Source organism: Corvus cornix, chromosome 20 (genome assembly GCF_000738735.6).
Source record: "Corvus cornix cornix isolate S_Up_H32 chromosome 20, ASM73873v5, whole genome shotgun sequence".
NCBI lineage: Eukaryota > Metazoa > Chordata > Aves > Passeriformes > Corvidae > Corvus > Corvus cornix.
In genome coordinates this window covers 7,558,543-7,573,891 of record NC_046349.1, presented here as the reverse complement: position 1 = coordinate 7,573,891, position 15,349 = coordinate 7,558,543, and the positions used below count along the sequence as shown (strand labels likewise).

The following is a 15,349-nucleotide window of genomic DNA, read 5'->3' as shown; positions in this document are numbered from 1 at the left end:
TTATCTTGTTGCCTAGGCATCAGGTGCCTGGCAACACCTGCCAAGCCGCGGGGCTGGGGCTCAGCAGTGTGGGCACCCCCACGCAGAGAGGTCCCCAGCCCTTTCATGTTGGGTGTTAATTCCCGGTGTTTTATTCCAGCTCGTTGCCGTCCCCTGACCCAGGACAAGCCACCACCTCCTCCTGCTTCAGTTTCCCCAGCGAGAGCTCTACGGAGCGGCTCTAGAAGGAACATGGGGACGGAACGGGGAGGCACCTGCTGCACCCAGCATCACCCCACTCCCGGTGGGCAGAGGAAATGATGCTGCCTGCACTAGGATCTTCACACTCGGTCTCTGCTCAGGGATCCAGGAGCCAGGGAGGTGACAGATGGGGACAGGCCGGGCACGAGGCCTTTGTCTGGCCGGTGGTGGCGGCAGCACAGACCCACAGATGGCGGCTGCCGTGGGGCCGTGGCCGCAGCCCATGGCCAGGCGAACACTAGGCCCTGGGGATCCAGCCCTTTTGTTGGGGTCTCACCTCCGGCAGCGGCCCCTTCCCGACTGCCCCCCACCAGCCTTTCAACTTTCAACTTGACCTGCTCCTTTCACATGGAAATGGAATGCAAATGGGGCTGGGGCTGCCAGGGTCCAGGCTGAGACCCGCCAGCCGGTCCCCAAGTCTGGGGGTCATAGCCTCTCAAATAAGGTGGCCAGTAGTCCCTGGAGTGAGGGGGTCGCTTTGTCCCCCAGCAATGGAGCAGCAGCCACCCTCTGCCCAGGCAGACCATCCCCACTGCTCACACATAGAAGAAGATATGAGGGGATGGGTCTCGCCAGGGCTGAGTTCAAGGACAGACCCCTGCTCTTCTGAGCTGCCACTCCTTCCATGCCTTCCTGCCACCCTGTCACCCCTACAGCATGGGCAGTGTGCCCACCCTGGGGATCCCTGCTGCACCCCCCGGCCTGCACTGGCTGCAGTTGGGATGGGGCCCCCAGCCCTGGCTGGATGAGGATGGGGCTTCCTGGAGGGATGGTCATCACAGCCCAGCGAAGTCCCGCAGGCAGGGACCACTCGGCTACCAAATGTTGCCATCTGCCTCCGGGGCCTGCGCTTGCATCTGCCGGGGGTGCGGAGGGGCGAGGGGCCGGGGGGCCGGGAGCTCAGCTGGGGGGCAGGCAGGGGGCGGAGAAGGCACAGGCAGGGCAGGCAGCGCGCGTCGGGTGGATTTAGGTGAGTAGCGTGAAGGGGCAGCACGGGGGTCCCACACCCAGCACCCCCTCAAACTGCCTCTGCCCCATAGCCACTCGCCCCCGGGAAGGAAGGGTCTCACTGCCGGCTGAGCTGCCTCTTTGTGCCGACAAATTAAACACAGGACAGTTGCTGTCCCCTCCCTGTCCCCATTGCCATGGACACACAATGACCTCAGCTGCCCCGGGCTCACTCTAAGCCCCCTGCCTCTGGTTTCCCCCCAGCAGCTTGGACCTGTTCCCCACCTTCCAGGTCTCCTGGGGTCCTGTACTGGTTTGATTGGGGCAGAGGTAATTTTGCCCATAGGAGCCAGCGTGGGTCTGTTTTGGAGTTGTGCTGAAAGCAGTGCTAACCCAGGAGTGTTTGATCGTGGCTGAGCCATGCTCACAGAGCCCCAAGGACTTTTCTGCTGCCCCACCAGCGAGTGAGAGTGCTGGGGGTGAATAGAAATTGGGAGGGGACATGGATGGGACAGCTCTGCCCCTCCCCCCCCCCCCCCCCCGCAATATCCTGGACTGTGGGACTTCCTTGCTTTTCCTATTAAACTGACTTTCTCTCAATCCGTCAGTTTTGTCCCTTTTACCACTTTATCTTTTCCCATTTTCTCCCCCATCCCACGGTGCGTGTGAGTGACCAGCTGCGGCGGACTGAGCTGCCTGCTGGGGTTAAATCACAGCAGTACCTCAAACTGTGACCATCCCCCGCCACGGTCACCCAGCGTCCCTGCAGCCCCAGGGACAAGGGACACTCTTGTCCCCACTGCACCCAACGGTCCTGGCTGCCGCGGGTGCTCCCACAGGCGCAGGACAGGGTGGAGGGGCAGGCTGTATCCCCCGAGGGACAGGGACGAGCACTGCAGGCAGGTAGGACAGGGAAGCAGACGGGAGAAGGCAGCCCAGCCCCAGGTTTTGCAGGGCTGCAGCCCGCTCTCCCAGCGACACCCGGTGGGTGCTGGGGGAAGAGCTGCCATGAGGCATCCTGGGGCGGGGGTCCGGGAATTGGGGGGGGGGGGGGGGGGGGGGGCGGGGTTGCTGTTGGGGGTGACCTGGGGTCTGTCTCCTCAGCCGTGTCACCTCCCGACCGGTGCAAGTGGCTCATCCGCTGGCTCACGGCTTGGTCCCCGCAGTGTCCCAAGGTGGGACAGCTGCCACATTCGGAGGTTCCCCAGCGCCCCGTCCTAACCCATTGACCCCGCAGAGATCCTGATGGGGACAGGAACCGCCACCGGGTCACACTTGCACCTGCAAGAAGAGTCTGTGATAGGTGGGACGCAGTTCAGGCGGGGACAAGGACAAAGTCCAGGACACCGCCAAGAATAATAACCCCCCTGAGCTGGGGACTCTGCCAGCTGGGACCAAAGACGAGGAGCAGAGCAGGGCCAGGCTATCACCCGTACGCATCCGGAGGTGGTGACGTGCCCGCCTCACGTCACTGCTGCGGCAGCCAGGAGTGGCTCCCGCCCGCGTGGTGCTGCCTGTCCCCAAAGCGCAGTGAGTTCCCCTTGGGAGATTGCCGAGGGACCGGTCAGACCGGAGCCCGTTTCCTTCCTGGTTCCTGTTCCAGCCCCGATGCCTCCCCGCGGGGCCGGGGCCGGGACCATCAGCGGGTTGTTGCGCCCGCCAGGCTCAGCCCCGTGAGACGTGAGTTTCCTCTGGCGGCCTCAACGCCCCGGGAGAGGACTGGAGACGGCTCCGCGGGGTTGCGGGGACACGGAACGTAGGGACGTCAGAGTTCTTCCCAGGGGCGGGATGAGAGTGGGCAAGGGAGGTGTCCGGATCCCAGCTGACTCAGCTGACTGGTACGAGCCGAGGCTGGGCTGCAGGATGGGCTGCTGGGGCCTGTCTCCCGCGGCCACCGGGGCGTGTCGGGATCGCGCGGGTCCTGGCTGGGAGGAGACGGGCGCTGCGTCGTCCTGCCCTGCGGATGCAGTGGGAGGTACGAGGCGTCCATTCCCAGCAGAGCAGCTGCCCAGGACACTCAGCCCCCAGGTGAGAGCCCTCTTCCCCCTGCACCCGGCTGTGCCGAGCCCTTCCAGGCTGCACCGAGCTGCAACGTGAGTTGGCACAGGTTCAATGCCCTCCTGGGTACCGCACTTGCTGCTCCCAAGCCCCAGCCCTCCGGGATGAGACCAGGTGGAGCTCATCAGGATCCACACCCAGGGCAGGAGGGCACCCTGTCATCACTTGAAGGGGGCAGAGGGGTCCGCAGGGGTTGCAGAGGGCAAAGTGGGGCTGGGCTGGGCTGTGGGCCCCACACCCCCACAGAACGTAGGAGGGAAGCTGTTCTACCAATGCAGGCAGTGGTCATGGGAGGACAGGGCCAGGATCTGGAAGGGTCAGATCTCACCTCACCACTCATCAAAGTCTCTCCCCACAGCACAGCAGCGTCACTCCCAGGCCCAGGCACCCAGCCCTGAGCCATGGCACTTCTCACCCACCTTCTGGCCTGTGCCTTTGGCATGGGCTCCTGGGTGGCCATCAATGGGCTGTGGGTGGAGTTGCCACTGCTGGTGACAGTGCTGCCAGAGCAGTGGTACCTGCCCTCGTACATCACCATCATCATCCAGATGGCCAACGTGGGACCACTCTTCGTCACCCTCATGAATCGCTTTCGGCCTGGCTTGCTGAAGGAGGTGGCTGTTATCTATGCAATTGTGTCCGTGGGTGTCATGGCCTGCTTGCTCCTGGCTTTCCTCTGGAACCACACGTCCCTCATTTCCGGGACGTCCCACAGCATCCCCTTCCTAGTCCTTACCTTCTTCCTGGCCCTGGTGGACTGCACCTCCTCTGTCACCTTCCTGCCCTTCATGATGCAGCTGCAGCCCCAGTACACATCCACCTTCTTCATAGGCGAAGGGCTCAGTGGGCTGATCCCTGCTCTCATTGCCCTGGGCCAGGGCTCTGGTATCTCCAGCTGCACCAATGTCAGCTACGAGGTCAACATCACCACCGGCAATGAGACCGTGGAGAGCACCATTTTCCATCTGGAGTCACGCTACCTCCCACCCAAGTTCTCCACCCTCATCTTTTTCCTGCTCATGACTGCAATGATGCTGACCTGCTTGCTGGCCTTCTTCTTCCTCACCCGGCAGCCCAAGGTGTGGGAGCTCTCTAAGCAGCACCTCTTTTCCAGCAACATCGTGCTGAACTCATTTGACCAGGTCCTTCACGAGGGACCTGACTTGCAGCTGAGCAGAGGCTGCTCATGCTCAAAGGATCTCAAGGGACCTGGGGACATCCTGCCGCAGAAGTTCTCCTACTCCTTAACCAAGCTCACCTTCATCTACCTCCTCATCGCCTGGGTGAGTGCCCTGACGAATGGGGTCCTGCCATCTGTGCAGTCCTACTCCTGCCTGCCCTATGGACACACCACCTATCACCTGGCAGCCACGCTCAGCTCCATGGCCAACCCCCTCGCCTGCATCGTGGCCATGCTCCTGCCCAGCAGGTGGGTTGTAGGGTCCTGGGGGTTGCAGCAGGGTGCACACCAGGGGCTTCTGCCGTTAAGAGTGGCCCCTACTTTGCAAGAGTTGGGGGTGGGAGGGGGTCTGTGGGGTGCCCGTGCCCTAGCAGCACAGACACCCCAGGAAAGGAGGATGGAGACAGCAAGGAGCCGGAATGTGCTGCGTGCCTGTGCTGTTCACCAGGGACAGGTAGTGTTCTCCAGTGACACTTGCATGTCTCTTGCAGGTCCCTGACCCTGATGGGCATCCTCACCATGGCAGGGACAGGCTTTGGTGCCTACAACATGGCCATCGCGGTGATGAGTCCCTGCCCACTCCTCCAGCAGTCCCAGTGGGGCGATGCCATCATCGTAAGTTATGGTGTCCCTCTCACTCAGGGAGGTCTTTGACACCACACCTGGACCTGACCTCACCTGTCCCCTCAGTGGAGATCCCCCAGCCCTGACCTCTCTCTCATCTGTGCCACCAGATCCTCTCCTGGGTGCTGTTCACTGGGACGCTCTCCTACGTGAAGGCGATGGCCGGGGTGATCCTGCGGAGCCGCAGCCACAGTGCGCTGGTGTGGTACGGGGTGCTGGAGCAGCTGGGCTCCCTCCTTGGGGCGCTGCTCATGTTCCCCCTTGTCAATGTCTACAGCCTTTTCAAATCTGCTGACTACTGCAGCCTGCAGTGCCCAGAATGAGTGGGGTGGGCACCCCAAGACCGCTGCTCTTGCCAGCATGAACTCCCAAAATCAGCGAGGCTGGCTGGCCTGGAAGCAGCAGTGGGACCAGGATGGTCTGGGACCAGCTCCCTGATGGGCTCTGCCAGGGAGCAGCATCTTCAGGGATTTGTCCCACAGGGTGTTCCCATCATGTGAAAGCAATAGAAGGTGTTTTACTCAGCTCTCTGCCTCCCTGCTGCCCGCACCCTCCATGCGCCAGTGCCCCCCACCTGGGTACCTCTCAACTGGGGCCATGTCCTATCCCTTCCCCTGGGGGATCTGGCACCGTTTGGCATCGTGCCCTAAAGCCCCCCTGGGCTCTGTGGGTGGGCACAGCCCCAGCTGCACCCGGCAGCACTGGTGGTGTTCCCGGCCCTGTGCTGTGGCAGCTGCCCCCAGACAGGGGGTTTGCAGCCAGCTGGGGGGAGTGGGGACAAAGGCGGCCGTGGGGAGGGGGATGGTGGGCGACACGGGACATTCACAAGGCCCCCAATAGCAGCTGGGGAAACTGAGGCACAGTGGGACTGGAGGGACATGCGTGATATTTGCCACCCTCTGCTGTGGTCCCATCTGTGCTTTCTGCTCCCTCCCCACAGCCGTGTGCCCCCTGCACCCCATCTCAGCCCTGCTGCACCCTGAGACGGGCAGAGCTGGGGAGGGACCACAGCAGAGCCCCGCACCAGAGCAGCGTGGGCACAATGCCCACAGCAGGGGTACCACAGCACCGGTGCCAGGGCTGGGCCACCTGGTACCCAACTGTGCCCTAGCCATGCCAGCCAGGGCGGGGGCCAAGTGGGCACTGGGGCATGGCAAGCACGGGAGGTCGGGACAGCGGCAGCCCCGGGGTGGGACAGCACCCGTGCCCTGCACGTGCCTGCGCCCCTTCCCTGGGGCACAAGGCAGCCGGGCCTTTGTCCCCGGCCCTTTGTCTGTCATCTGCTCTCTGCGCCGGCGGCAGCACCAGACCACGGATTGGAGCCACTTCGGGGCTCCGGCTGCGACCCGGGCGCCTCTGGGAAGGACGCAGTTGGAATACCTAATGGCCAGCAGCCCCCCAAGCCGGCAGTGGTGGGGGTCCTGCAGCTGAGGCAGCAGGGAGGGCAGGAGTGAAGGCTCTGCCCCCTGGCACTAGTGGGCATCCTCTGGCAGATCCTGGCTGACCCCACAGCCTGTGTCCAGGGTCCGTGGAGGATGGGGGAGCTGAGGACCAGTGAGAGATGGGGGGCACGGCGGGGCAGCTTGTCTCATTCCAGTAGCACGATGTGTCCCTTGTGGGTAGACTGGGAGCTGAAGTAGGGACCTGACCTCTCTCCCCCTGCCCCCCAAGAGGATGATCCTGCCTTTGAGAGCCCCCAAAACCCCGCCTTTGAGAGCCCCCAAAACCCCGCCTTTGAGAGCCCCCAAAACCCCTCACCCACGTTACCCCCCAGCCCCCTCCCTCTTGTCAGAGAAACAATTGCCTCCGATGGGAATTATTTCCATACAGCTGCTCAGGAAGGCACAAACCCGGTGGAGGAAGGCTGAGCCTTTCTTCTGGCACTGCTCCCCCTCCCCACAGTGGTGGGGGCAGGTTTGGGGGGGCCCAGGCGCTGCCGTCAGCGCTATCAGCTCGGCAGGGCTGGCTGCGGTTATTACCATACATTATCGCAGTCCCCTGCCTCCAAAAGGAGCCGGGGCTGCTCCCCCCTCCCAGCCCTCCCTCCTCCTGCCTTTTACACTTAATTACCTCCCTTATTACACCGCAGCCTGGAGAGAGACAAAATCCCAGGGCAGCGGGCGGGCAGGCAGCAGGCAGTGGGCAGGCAGCGGGCAGGCAGCGGGCAGCGGGCAGGCAGGCCCAACTAGGGCGTAAGTAATCGCCCGTTCTGCAAACGTGCCTTCCAGGAGAGAACAGGCACACGCACGGATAAATAAATCAGGGAGCGGAGGCCGGGAGCCCAGTGTGTGTGTGGGATGCCGAGAGCAGCCCGGCAGGCAATGTCCCCTCGGGGCCGCAGCCCTCCGGGAAAGGTGACCTTGAACTTGGCAGAGCCTTGACGTCAGGGAAGTGCTGCAGGGACAGATGGGGCTCGTGGTGCTGCCGGCAATCCCTGGCCGAGCGCTGCAGGAGCAAGTGGAGAGACCCCAGACTACAGGGGGGAGCAGCCCTGGGATCCTGTAGGATATGGAATGCTGTGGATATGGGATGCTCTGGGATGGGGGATGCTGTGAGCTGTGGGATACACTGAGCTGTGTGATCCTGTGAGATGCTGTGGGATACTGTGGGATATCGGACACTGTGGGATGCTGTGGGATGCCGTGGCCTGTGGGATGCTCTAGGCTGTGGAATGCCCTGGGCTACAGGATACTGCTGGATGCTGTGGGATGCTCTGGGCTGTGGGATACCACACAAAGCAGTGAGCAGGGGCACTGCGATGCAGGGCTGGCTCCAGACGTGGCTCTGGGCACGACTGAAGGAGCAGACACAGCTGGGAGCAGGCAGACCCGTGGTGCTGCCTGTGGGGGTGCTGCTTTTGGTCCCCAGACTAAGTGCCACATCCCCGGCCAAAGGGGCCAGTGTGCCCAGGGCTGCCCTGTGCCAGCTGTGCTCTGCCTGCAGTGACAGCTGAGGGACCATCCTTATTAAGTGCTGCAACACTCTCGGCATTGCACAAGGTTCAGGGAGAGCAGGGCCAGCTGCCAGCCAGGTCCCCGTGTCACCCACTGGCCCTCAGATGGCACAACTCCGGCCTTCAGATGGCACAACTGCAGGGAAAAGCAGTCCCGGACCACCGGCTGCCTGCAGCGGAGCGCAGAGAGGAGGGGGGGGAGTGGGAGTGGGAGGGGGGGCTCCAGTGAGACGAGGGGGGAGTGAGAGTGGGGGCTCTGGCAGGGAACAATGAACTGCCACGAGTCTGGCTATTGTTGTGGCTCCAAAGGTCACTGTGTTTCCTGGGGACTGGGAGTGGGACAGGGACATGGGAAAGGCAGAGAAGGTGGGAAAAGAGGGATGGGAACAGTGAGCAGGGATGGGGACAAGACAGAGGTGGGACAGAGATGAGGGCAGGGAAGAGGGAAAAGGGTTGAGGACAGAGAAAAAGGTACAGGAGAAGGGAGAAGGGAAAGAGAAAGGGGACAGTGGAAAGGGACTGTGGACAGAGATGAGAACAGGGAAGATGGGTGGGAATGGGAACAGGGAACAGGGATGGGAACACGGAGCAAGGACAAGGAGAGGAGAAAGGGACAAGAAGCAGGAACAGGGACGGAGACAAGGGACAGAGGACAGGAATGGGGACGGGGGACAGGGATGGGGATGGGGACAGGGATGGGGATGAAGACTCCCGCCCGGCAGACCCATCCTTCCCTGGCCCCGGGGACTGGCGGCAGGGAGACAAAGGCGGTGGGAGGCAGAGGCATGTGCCCCCCCCTCCCCCCCCGTCCTCCCCCCGTCCCCCTGTGTCCCCATTGTCCGTGGCCGGGGTGGGGGGAGGAACCAGGGGGAGGGACCAGGGACCCCACAGTGTCGTGATGCCCGGGGCACCCCGCGCTGCCGGCGGCTCGGGGGGCTCTGGGGGGGCTCCGGGCGCGGCTGGGCGAAGCGGCCCCCTCCCCCCCCCGACCGCCTGCCTTCCTCCTCCTCCCCCTCTTCCCCTCCTCCTTCTCTTCCTCCTCCTCCTCCTCCTCCTCCTCCTCCTCCTCCTCCTCCTCCTCGCCGCCCTGCCGCCTCCCCGCCCCTCGCACTCGCCTCCCCGCGCCTCTCCGTGCGCACCGCCGGGGCCGAGCGCCGGGGCCGGGGCGGGGGGGCCGGGGCCGGTGCGGGGGCCGGGGCCGGTGGCGGTGCCGGTACCGGAGGTGTCCAGCGCTGCCCGGCCCCGCCATGCCCCGCTCCTTCCTGGTGAAGAAGCTGAAAGCGGAGGCGTTCCCGGCCGCCGGGGCCCCCGCGCCCCCCTACGCCCCGCTGGAGCCCCCCTACACGCTGCCCGGCCCCGCCGCCGGCGATGGTGAGTGCGGGGCCGGGGGTCCGGAGGGGCCCCCCCGCCGCTATTGTCTCTGCGCCCGGCGGGGCACCGGGGGAACGCGGGGCAGGACGGGGCGGGGGTCCCCGCGTTGTGTCCCGCGGCGGGCGAGGGGTGCGGGGTGGGGTATGTCATCCCTCGTCGTCGTCTTGTCCCCCTCTCCGGGGCCACCGGCCGCTGCCGAAGTTGGTCCTTGGGGAAACATCTCCTGCGTGACAGCGTCAGCCCCGTGGGCAGCCCCGAGTGTCCCCCGCCCATGGGGCACCGAGGTGGGCTGCTTCCCACGACAGCTTGGGGGGTACGAAGCAACCGGTCTGGGGGGCGGCGGGGGGCGGCAGCCTCGCCGTGCCGGCGGGTTTCATTGTTCGCAGCGGTGCCCCGAGCCCCCCTGGGAGCGCGGGGGAGGCCGGCGCCCTCCGGGGCACGGGGAGCGGGGCAGAGGGGAGAATAGGGGGTACCCCCAGCAGCGGGAGATGTGCAAAGGGCTGGACTGGGGGTGGACGTGGTCCTTGGAATCCCGTCCTGCGGGGGAACACTGGGGTGGGCTCGGAGTTCCCGGAGCTTGGCACAGCCCCCCAACGGGGCAGCCCAGGCACCTGCTCAGAAAGAGGGGCTGGCCATGGATTGGGGGGGTCTGTTGCATAGGCTGGGGACTCCTGGCTGCTCGTGGATTGGGAGACGGAGATGGATGCGGGAATGGGCCTGATCCAGCTATGCACAAGCTAACATCGTCCAGCCGCTGCGGTGCTTGTCCCCGCTTTTCTAGTGCTCCCCAGCCCTTGGTAGGCTTTCCCTGCCAGGGGCCGGGGTGCAAAGCCCGTCTGGCCTGGGGGTCCTCTGCTCCCCCCCCATCAACCAAGAGCCGGTGGGGGAGGGATGTGCTGCAGCTGGGCAGAAGCTGCCGACGCTGCTCTCCTGGAAATAACCTTGCTGCATGCTCGGAGGCAGCGTGAGAAATTGCTGAGCAGAGCGCTTTCTGCACAGCCCGCGCTGTCAGCACGGCGCGGGGGACGGGGGGGCCCGGCTCTGCCCCCGCCATGCAACCCCCTCCCCACCGTGGGCATCCCTGGCCGCCACGGGACAAACGGCAGCAGTTGCTTGCCAAGGGGTCCTGTGGGTGCTGCCGCGGGGTGTGGATTTAGGGGATGCTCGGCCGCAGCTGCAGTGGGGTGGGACACTGACCCCAGGCGGGGGCCAGCCCCTCTGTCACCATCAGTGGGGATGAGGCCTCTGAAGCAGCTTGCAAGGACCAGTGTTCACAAGGCAGGGGATTGCTGGGACCAGTTTGGGGGTCTTGGGTGCCAGCATGTCCCCAGGATTGCTGGCCCGGTGGGAAGGGGGCTGCACTGCTGCTTCTGCAGTGACCTTTGTGTGACAGCACAGAGGGACCATGATGCCAACGCAGTGCCCACTCTGACACAGGATGGGAGTCCCGCATACGAAGCAGGGTCATGAGCGGACTTGCACCAATGTCACGTGTGTGACACCAGAGGAGTGGTACCCGAGCCTGGCTCCCCTTCTGGGGGGCTGTAGGTACTCACTTTGGCAGGAGGCCAGCGACCTGGTGCTGTTGCCCTCCTGCCACTGTCCCATTTCCAGGAATAGCCCCTGTGGGGACAGCAGAGAGGTGGGGGGCTTTCCCAGCCCCTTTGCTGAGGAAGGGGAACCTGGGGCAGCCTCATCCCGCTCATCCCGGCTGCCCACGGAGCATAGCTCATTACCGGTATGGCCCCGGTGAACAATGAGCTCCCGGCACCGACAGCTGTCTGGCGGCTAATGGCCCCCAGGGGCTGCCTGAAGCCGGGGCAAGCGCAGCTGGACGTTCTGCAGCTCCAGCCCCAGTTCCCATCCCGGGCAGCCCTGCGGGATGGGATCCATCCTGCTGACAGATGCAGACAGGAGCTAGAGCAGGGCAAGGCAGCTCTGGTGCTCAGTGGCTCAGTGGGGACAGGAACCAGTTTGAGGGGGACAACCCTGGTTCTGCACCTCCTATGAGCAATTTTGGCTCGTGGCTTTTCCTGTCCCTGGTAAAGTTGCTCTGAAGGGACAATGACCCCACTGTGCTGTCCCCACAGGGTACCTCCAGCACTGCCTGGCGCCAGCCGGCTATGACACTGACAAGAAGCAAGGTCTGCCACCACCGCCACCAGACCCAGCCTACGCACCTGGCCACGAGGAGTACAGTGATCCCGAGAGCCCCCAGTCCAGCTTTTCCGCCCGCTACTTCAATGGGGAGGCGGCAGTGACAGACAGCTACTCCATGGATGCCTTCTTCATCACGGGACGGGCGGTCGCGCCGGCGCAGCGAGAGCCAGCGCCGTGGCAGCCACCGCCACTCCTGCCCCGAGTGCGGTAAGACCTACGCCACCTCCTCCAACCTCAGCCGGCACAAGCAGACCCACCGCAGCCTGGACAGCAAGATGGCGAGGAAATGCCCCACCTGCGGGAAGGCGTACGTCTCCATGCCCGCCCTGGCCATGCACATCCTCACCCACAACCTCAAGCACAAGTGCGACGTGTGCGGCAAAGCCTTCAGCCGGCCCTGGCTGCTGCAGGGCCACATGCGGTCCCACACCGGGGAGAAGCCGTTCGGCTGCTCCCACTGCGGGAAAGCCTTCGCCGACCGCTCCAACCTGCGCGCCCACATGCAGACCCACTCCGCCTTCAAGCACTACAAGTGCAAGCAGTGCGAGAAGACCTTCGCCCTCAAGTCGTACCTCAACAAGCACTACGAGTCCGCCTGCTTCAAGGGCTCCGAACACAGCTGTGCAATAGGGAACTAGCCCCCCAACCCCTGTGGCACATCCCCATTCCCAACCTCATCCTTCTATCCAATCCCCATCCCCGTCCCCATCTCATCCCATGCCCATGCCCATTCCCATTCCCCTACACATCCCACCCTGTCCCCACCCCCATCCCTATCCCATCCTGGTCCTAGTCCCTGTGCTAGCGCTCCTGCAGCTGCAGCCAGCTGGTTTGTTGCTGTGCTGAGGCCGGAGGACACATCCCCACAGACTCACTCCCCACCTGCTCCCTGGGAAGGGGGTCCCCCACAGTGGGACCCAGTTCCTTTCCCCTGGTCCCAGAGACACCCCGCAGCCAGGCAGGTCTCTCTGCGGGGGACTCACCTGGGGACCTCTTCCAAACCCAGGAGAGACTTTCCTCCCCTAGCTCGTGACTTTCACCTCTATTTATTTAATTTATTACTATTATTTATTTAGAGCTGCTGCTTCTCTTCCCGGGGGATCCCGGGGGAGAAAAGACACTTTTCTGCTCCCCACTAGGAGCAAACCCTCCCCTTGACCCTAATCCTGATGGGACCATGGGCTGGTGCTACTGCTGGTTCGGCAGGACTGACGGCTACTGAGGCTGACGGAGGGCAGGGCTGCCAGTCACCCTTGGAGCCTGGGGTCCCTGCATGCCACCACCCAGGGCCCCCTGCTGCCCCTCTGCCCCGTGGCACAGTGTTCACCCTGGCCCTGCAGATATGCAGCTCTGGAGTCAGGGGAAGAGCCAAGGGAAAAGCGAGGGGCTTCCAGCAGAGATCCACAGGACACATCCTCCATCAGCTCCCAGCTCCCGGCTTGGCCAGGCACAACTGGCCCCTGCCACGGTGATGGGGAATAGCCCCCCAGGCAGGTGCAGCCCCCCTCCCCATGTGAATGGCTGGGCTGGCAGCTGGGCTGGAGACCCAACCCTGGGGCAGGCAGCACCTGAACCCCCCAACCACCCCCCGTGTATCCCCAGCCCCTTCTCCAGCCGGCTCCCGGCTCCCTCGCCATTGCCCCCCACCTGCACTCAGGAGGAGGGGGTCAGAGTAGCTGTAAAGTTTGGGTGAGTCTATTTAAATGTTCTTATTTATATTATTTATTACTTACGCTTTTCACTATTTATTTGTCAAGACTGGCCGGGCCATGCCAGCGCTGGCTCGCAGGAGGTGGCAGAGCTGCAGCAGAGCTGCCGTGCCCAGGACACAGCCACGGTGACACGGACGGGGACGGGACCCCGAGAGCGGACTGTGTGGCGGGCACGGAGGCAGGAGGGCACGAGCTGGCCCGGCAGCCCAGGCTCCATGTCCTGCAAGCCTCCCCCAAAGGCAAAGCCCTTCTTCTTTGTCTTCCTTGCTGCCACGGGCTCCTGCTTTGCTCCGTGCCCCGCGCCAGCCCAGTGCGGACAAACCAGCCACTCTATGCAACCTCCCGGCGGAGCGCCCCCGCACCGGCCCCGGAGCAAGCGCCGCGCACGGCATTCCGGAGCGGGGCCCGACCCATGCCTCCGCTTCCTACCTCGGGCCGCGAGCTGCCACAGCCCCGTCACCCTGTGCCGGTCCCCAACACTTCGGGACTCAGCCCGGCACCCCCGGGGCCGCACTCGCGCGCACCCCCACACCGTCTTCCTGCGCCGTCTTCCTCCCTGCACCGTCTTCCTCCCGCTGCCTCGGTGCCTGTGTTGGTCACGGGTTTAGTGGGGATGTCCCTGTCATGGTCCTCGCTGCCATGGCACGGTGACCACACGTCCGCACCCCACAGAGGGGATGAGCATCGCCCTGGCCACGCGGGCACCCTACCGGGTTTTCTCCACGATGCCGGCGCCGTTCCGCGGAGCACGGTGTCCTGAGGCCGGCAGGCTTGGAGCACTGCGCCGCTGCCCCTCTCTCCTGTAAATAGCAGATACTACAGCAATAATTTTCCGTGCATGATAGATTTTTTCTGCCAGGTTTTTTACTCGCCAGCCCCAGTATGACAAGTCTACTGAGATCCGGCCACCCGCAGTATTACTTGTAACGCAATTCAGGGATATAAAAGGGATTTCTGCCACTAACCATGTGTCTTGAGGGATTTGTGTCGGCAAGGTGGCGGGTGGTGGCACGCGAGCTGCCAGCCTGCCCATCCCACGGTGCCCTGTGCCCACGCCCACTCCTGGGCTGGAGCATCGTGGAGAGAACTGCCCCAAACAGAGGGGCAATGTCCTGGCAGCCCTCTGGGAGCGGGTGGCTGAGGCGGCCGGAGCATCCATTCCACGCTGCCCACGTGGCCCTGCCAGCCCCGCAGCCAGTGGGCAGCAGCCAGACCAACCCCTGCTGTGACAAGGAGGGGTTACGATGCCACCCTGCTCGTGAGAGCGCCGGGGCTGTGAGCACGGCAGAGCGCTGACCTGGAAGTAAAGCGGCGTGTGAAATCCCGGCAGCGGGCGCAGAGCCCGGCGGGCAGCCCGGGGAGAGCGCCGGCAATGCTCACATACCCCTGGGGCGCCGCTGCGCTGGATGGCGAGCAAATTTTATTTCAACTCGCCGGTGGCAACAGCCCAGCAGAGCCCCTGCTCCCAGGGGCAGACAGGCATTGCCACTCCCCACCCCTCTCTCCTCATCGTTTCCCACATGTGGGTGCCAATGAGGGAAGGCAAATTATTTTTAGCATCCAGCTTGTCAGCAAAGACCTAGCTGAGCCCTGAGCTCCCAGTGACATCAGTGCAATCTTTCACCCGCAAAGTCATCACCAGATTCACCTAGCAAAAAACTAATTCCAGAGCCTCACCAACCCATCTCTGACCATCACTGGCACACTTCTGAGTCAGCTCTGGGGCTGGGGACCCTCCATGACACCAGGGAGCCAGGGTGAGGGCACTGGGAGCAGCCATCCACTGTCATCATGTTCCTGCTGCGGATCCAGGGTGCCCCGGTTGCAGCAGCCAGAGGGGTGGGAAACCCGGTTCTTTTGGGGAGCCTCTCCCCACTTGGAACACTGGTCTGAAGAAATGACCTAGAAAGGCTCAGGGCTGAAGTTCTTCGGTGCCTGTCCAGCTGCCGAGCATCCTGGCATCACTGCTCAGCTCTGGAGTTGTTTCATGCCTCATCTTCCTTGCCGTGGACCCCATAGGTGTCAGCGCAGCAGGGTTCTGGGTTGGGGACGAGTTCCTGGTACAGCCAGGCAGGTGGTGGGCGTATCCCAACAGTCAGCTGC

General features: G+C 63.9%; 2 protein-coding genes across 5 annotated transcripts; both read left to right on the top strand.

Moving 5' to 3' along the window:
• Positions 1 to 2,629: 2,629 nt before the first annotated feature.
• On the top strand, positions 2,630 to 5,576 carry SLC52A3 (solute carrier family 52 member 3). 4 transcript variants are annotated; one of them, XM_039563723.1, is made up of 4 exons: positions 2,630 to 2,718; positions 3,605 to 4,675; positions 4,918 to 5,041; positions 5,161 to 5,576. In XM_039563723.1, exons 2-4 carry the CDS (start codon positions 3,648 to 3,650, stop codon positions 5,371 to 5,373), a joined length of 1,365 nt encoding a protein of 454 aa, XP_039419657.1. In that variant the 5' UTR covers positions 2,630 to 2,718; positions 3,605 to 3,647; the 3' UTR covers positions 5,374 to 5,576. The 4 variants fall into 4 exon arrangements, with proteins under 4 accessions (XP_039419657.1, XP_039419655.1, XP_039419656.1 ...); XM_039563721.1 differs by lacking the exon at positions 2,630 to 2,718 and adding an exon at positions 2,728 to 2,868; XM_039563722.1 differs by lacking the exon at positions 2,630 to 2,718 and adding an exon at positions 2,728 to 3,026.
• A 3,603-nt stretch (positions 5,577 to 9,179) lies between these two features.
• On the top strand, positions 9,180 to 14,210 carry SCRT2 (scratch family transcriptional repressor 2). Its single transcript, XM_039563545.1, is given in 3 exon segments — positions 9,180 to 9,374; positions 11,465 to 11,670; positions 11,672 to 14,210. Coding segments are annotated over 3 exon segments (831 nt in total). The 5' UTR covers positions 9,180 to 9,250; the 3' UTR covers positions 12,173 to 14,210.
• The last annotated feature ends 1,139 nt before the right edge of the window (positions 14,211 to 15,349 follow it).

Coding starts and splice junctions, on each gene's coding strand:
- SLC52A3 (XM_039563723.1), top strand. CDS start 3,648: ATGGCACTTCTCACCCACCTTCTGGCCTGTGCCTTTGGCATGGGCTCC. Junction 4,676..4,917: donor GCCATGCTCCTGCCCAGCAG/GTGGGTTGTAGG, acceptor TGTCTCTTGCAG/GTCCCTGACCCTGATGGGCA. Junction 5,042..5,160: donor AGTGGGGCGATGCCATCATC/GTAAGTTATGGT, acceptor CTGTGCCACCAG/ATCCTCTCCTGGGTGCTGTT.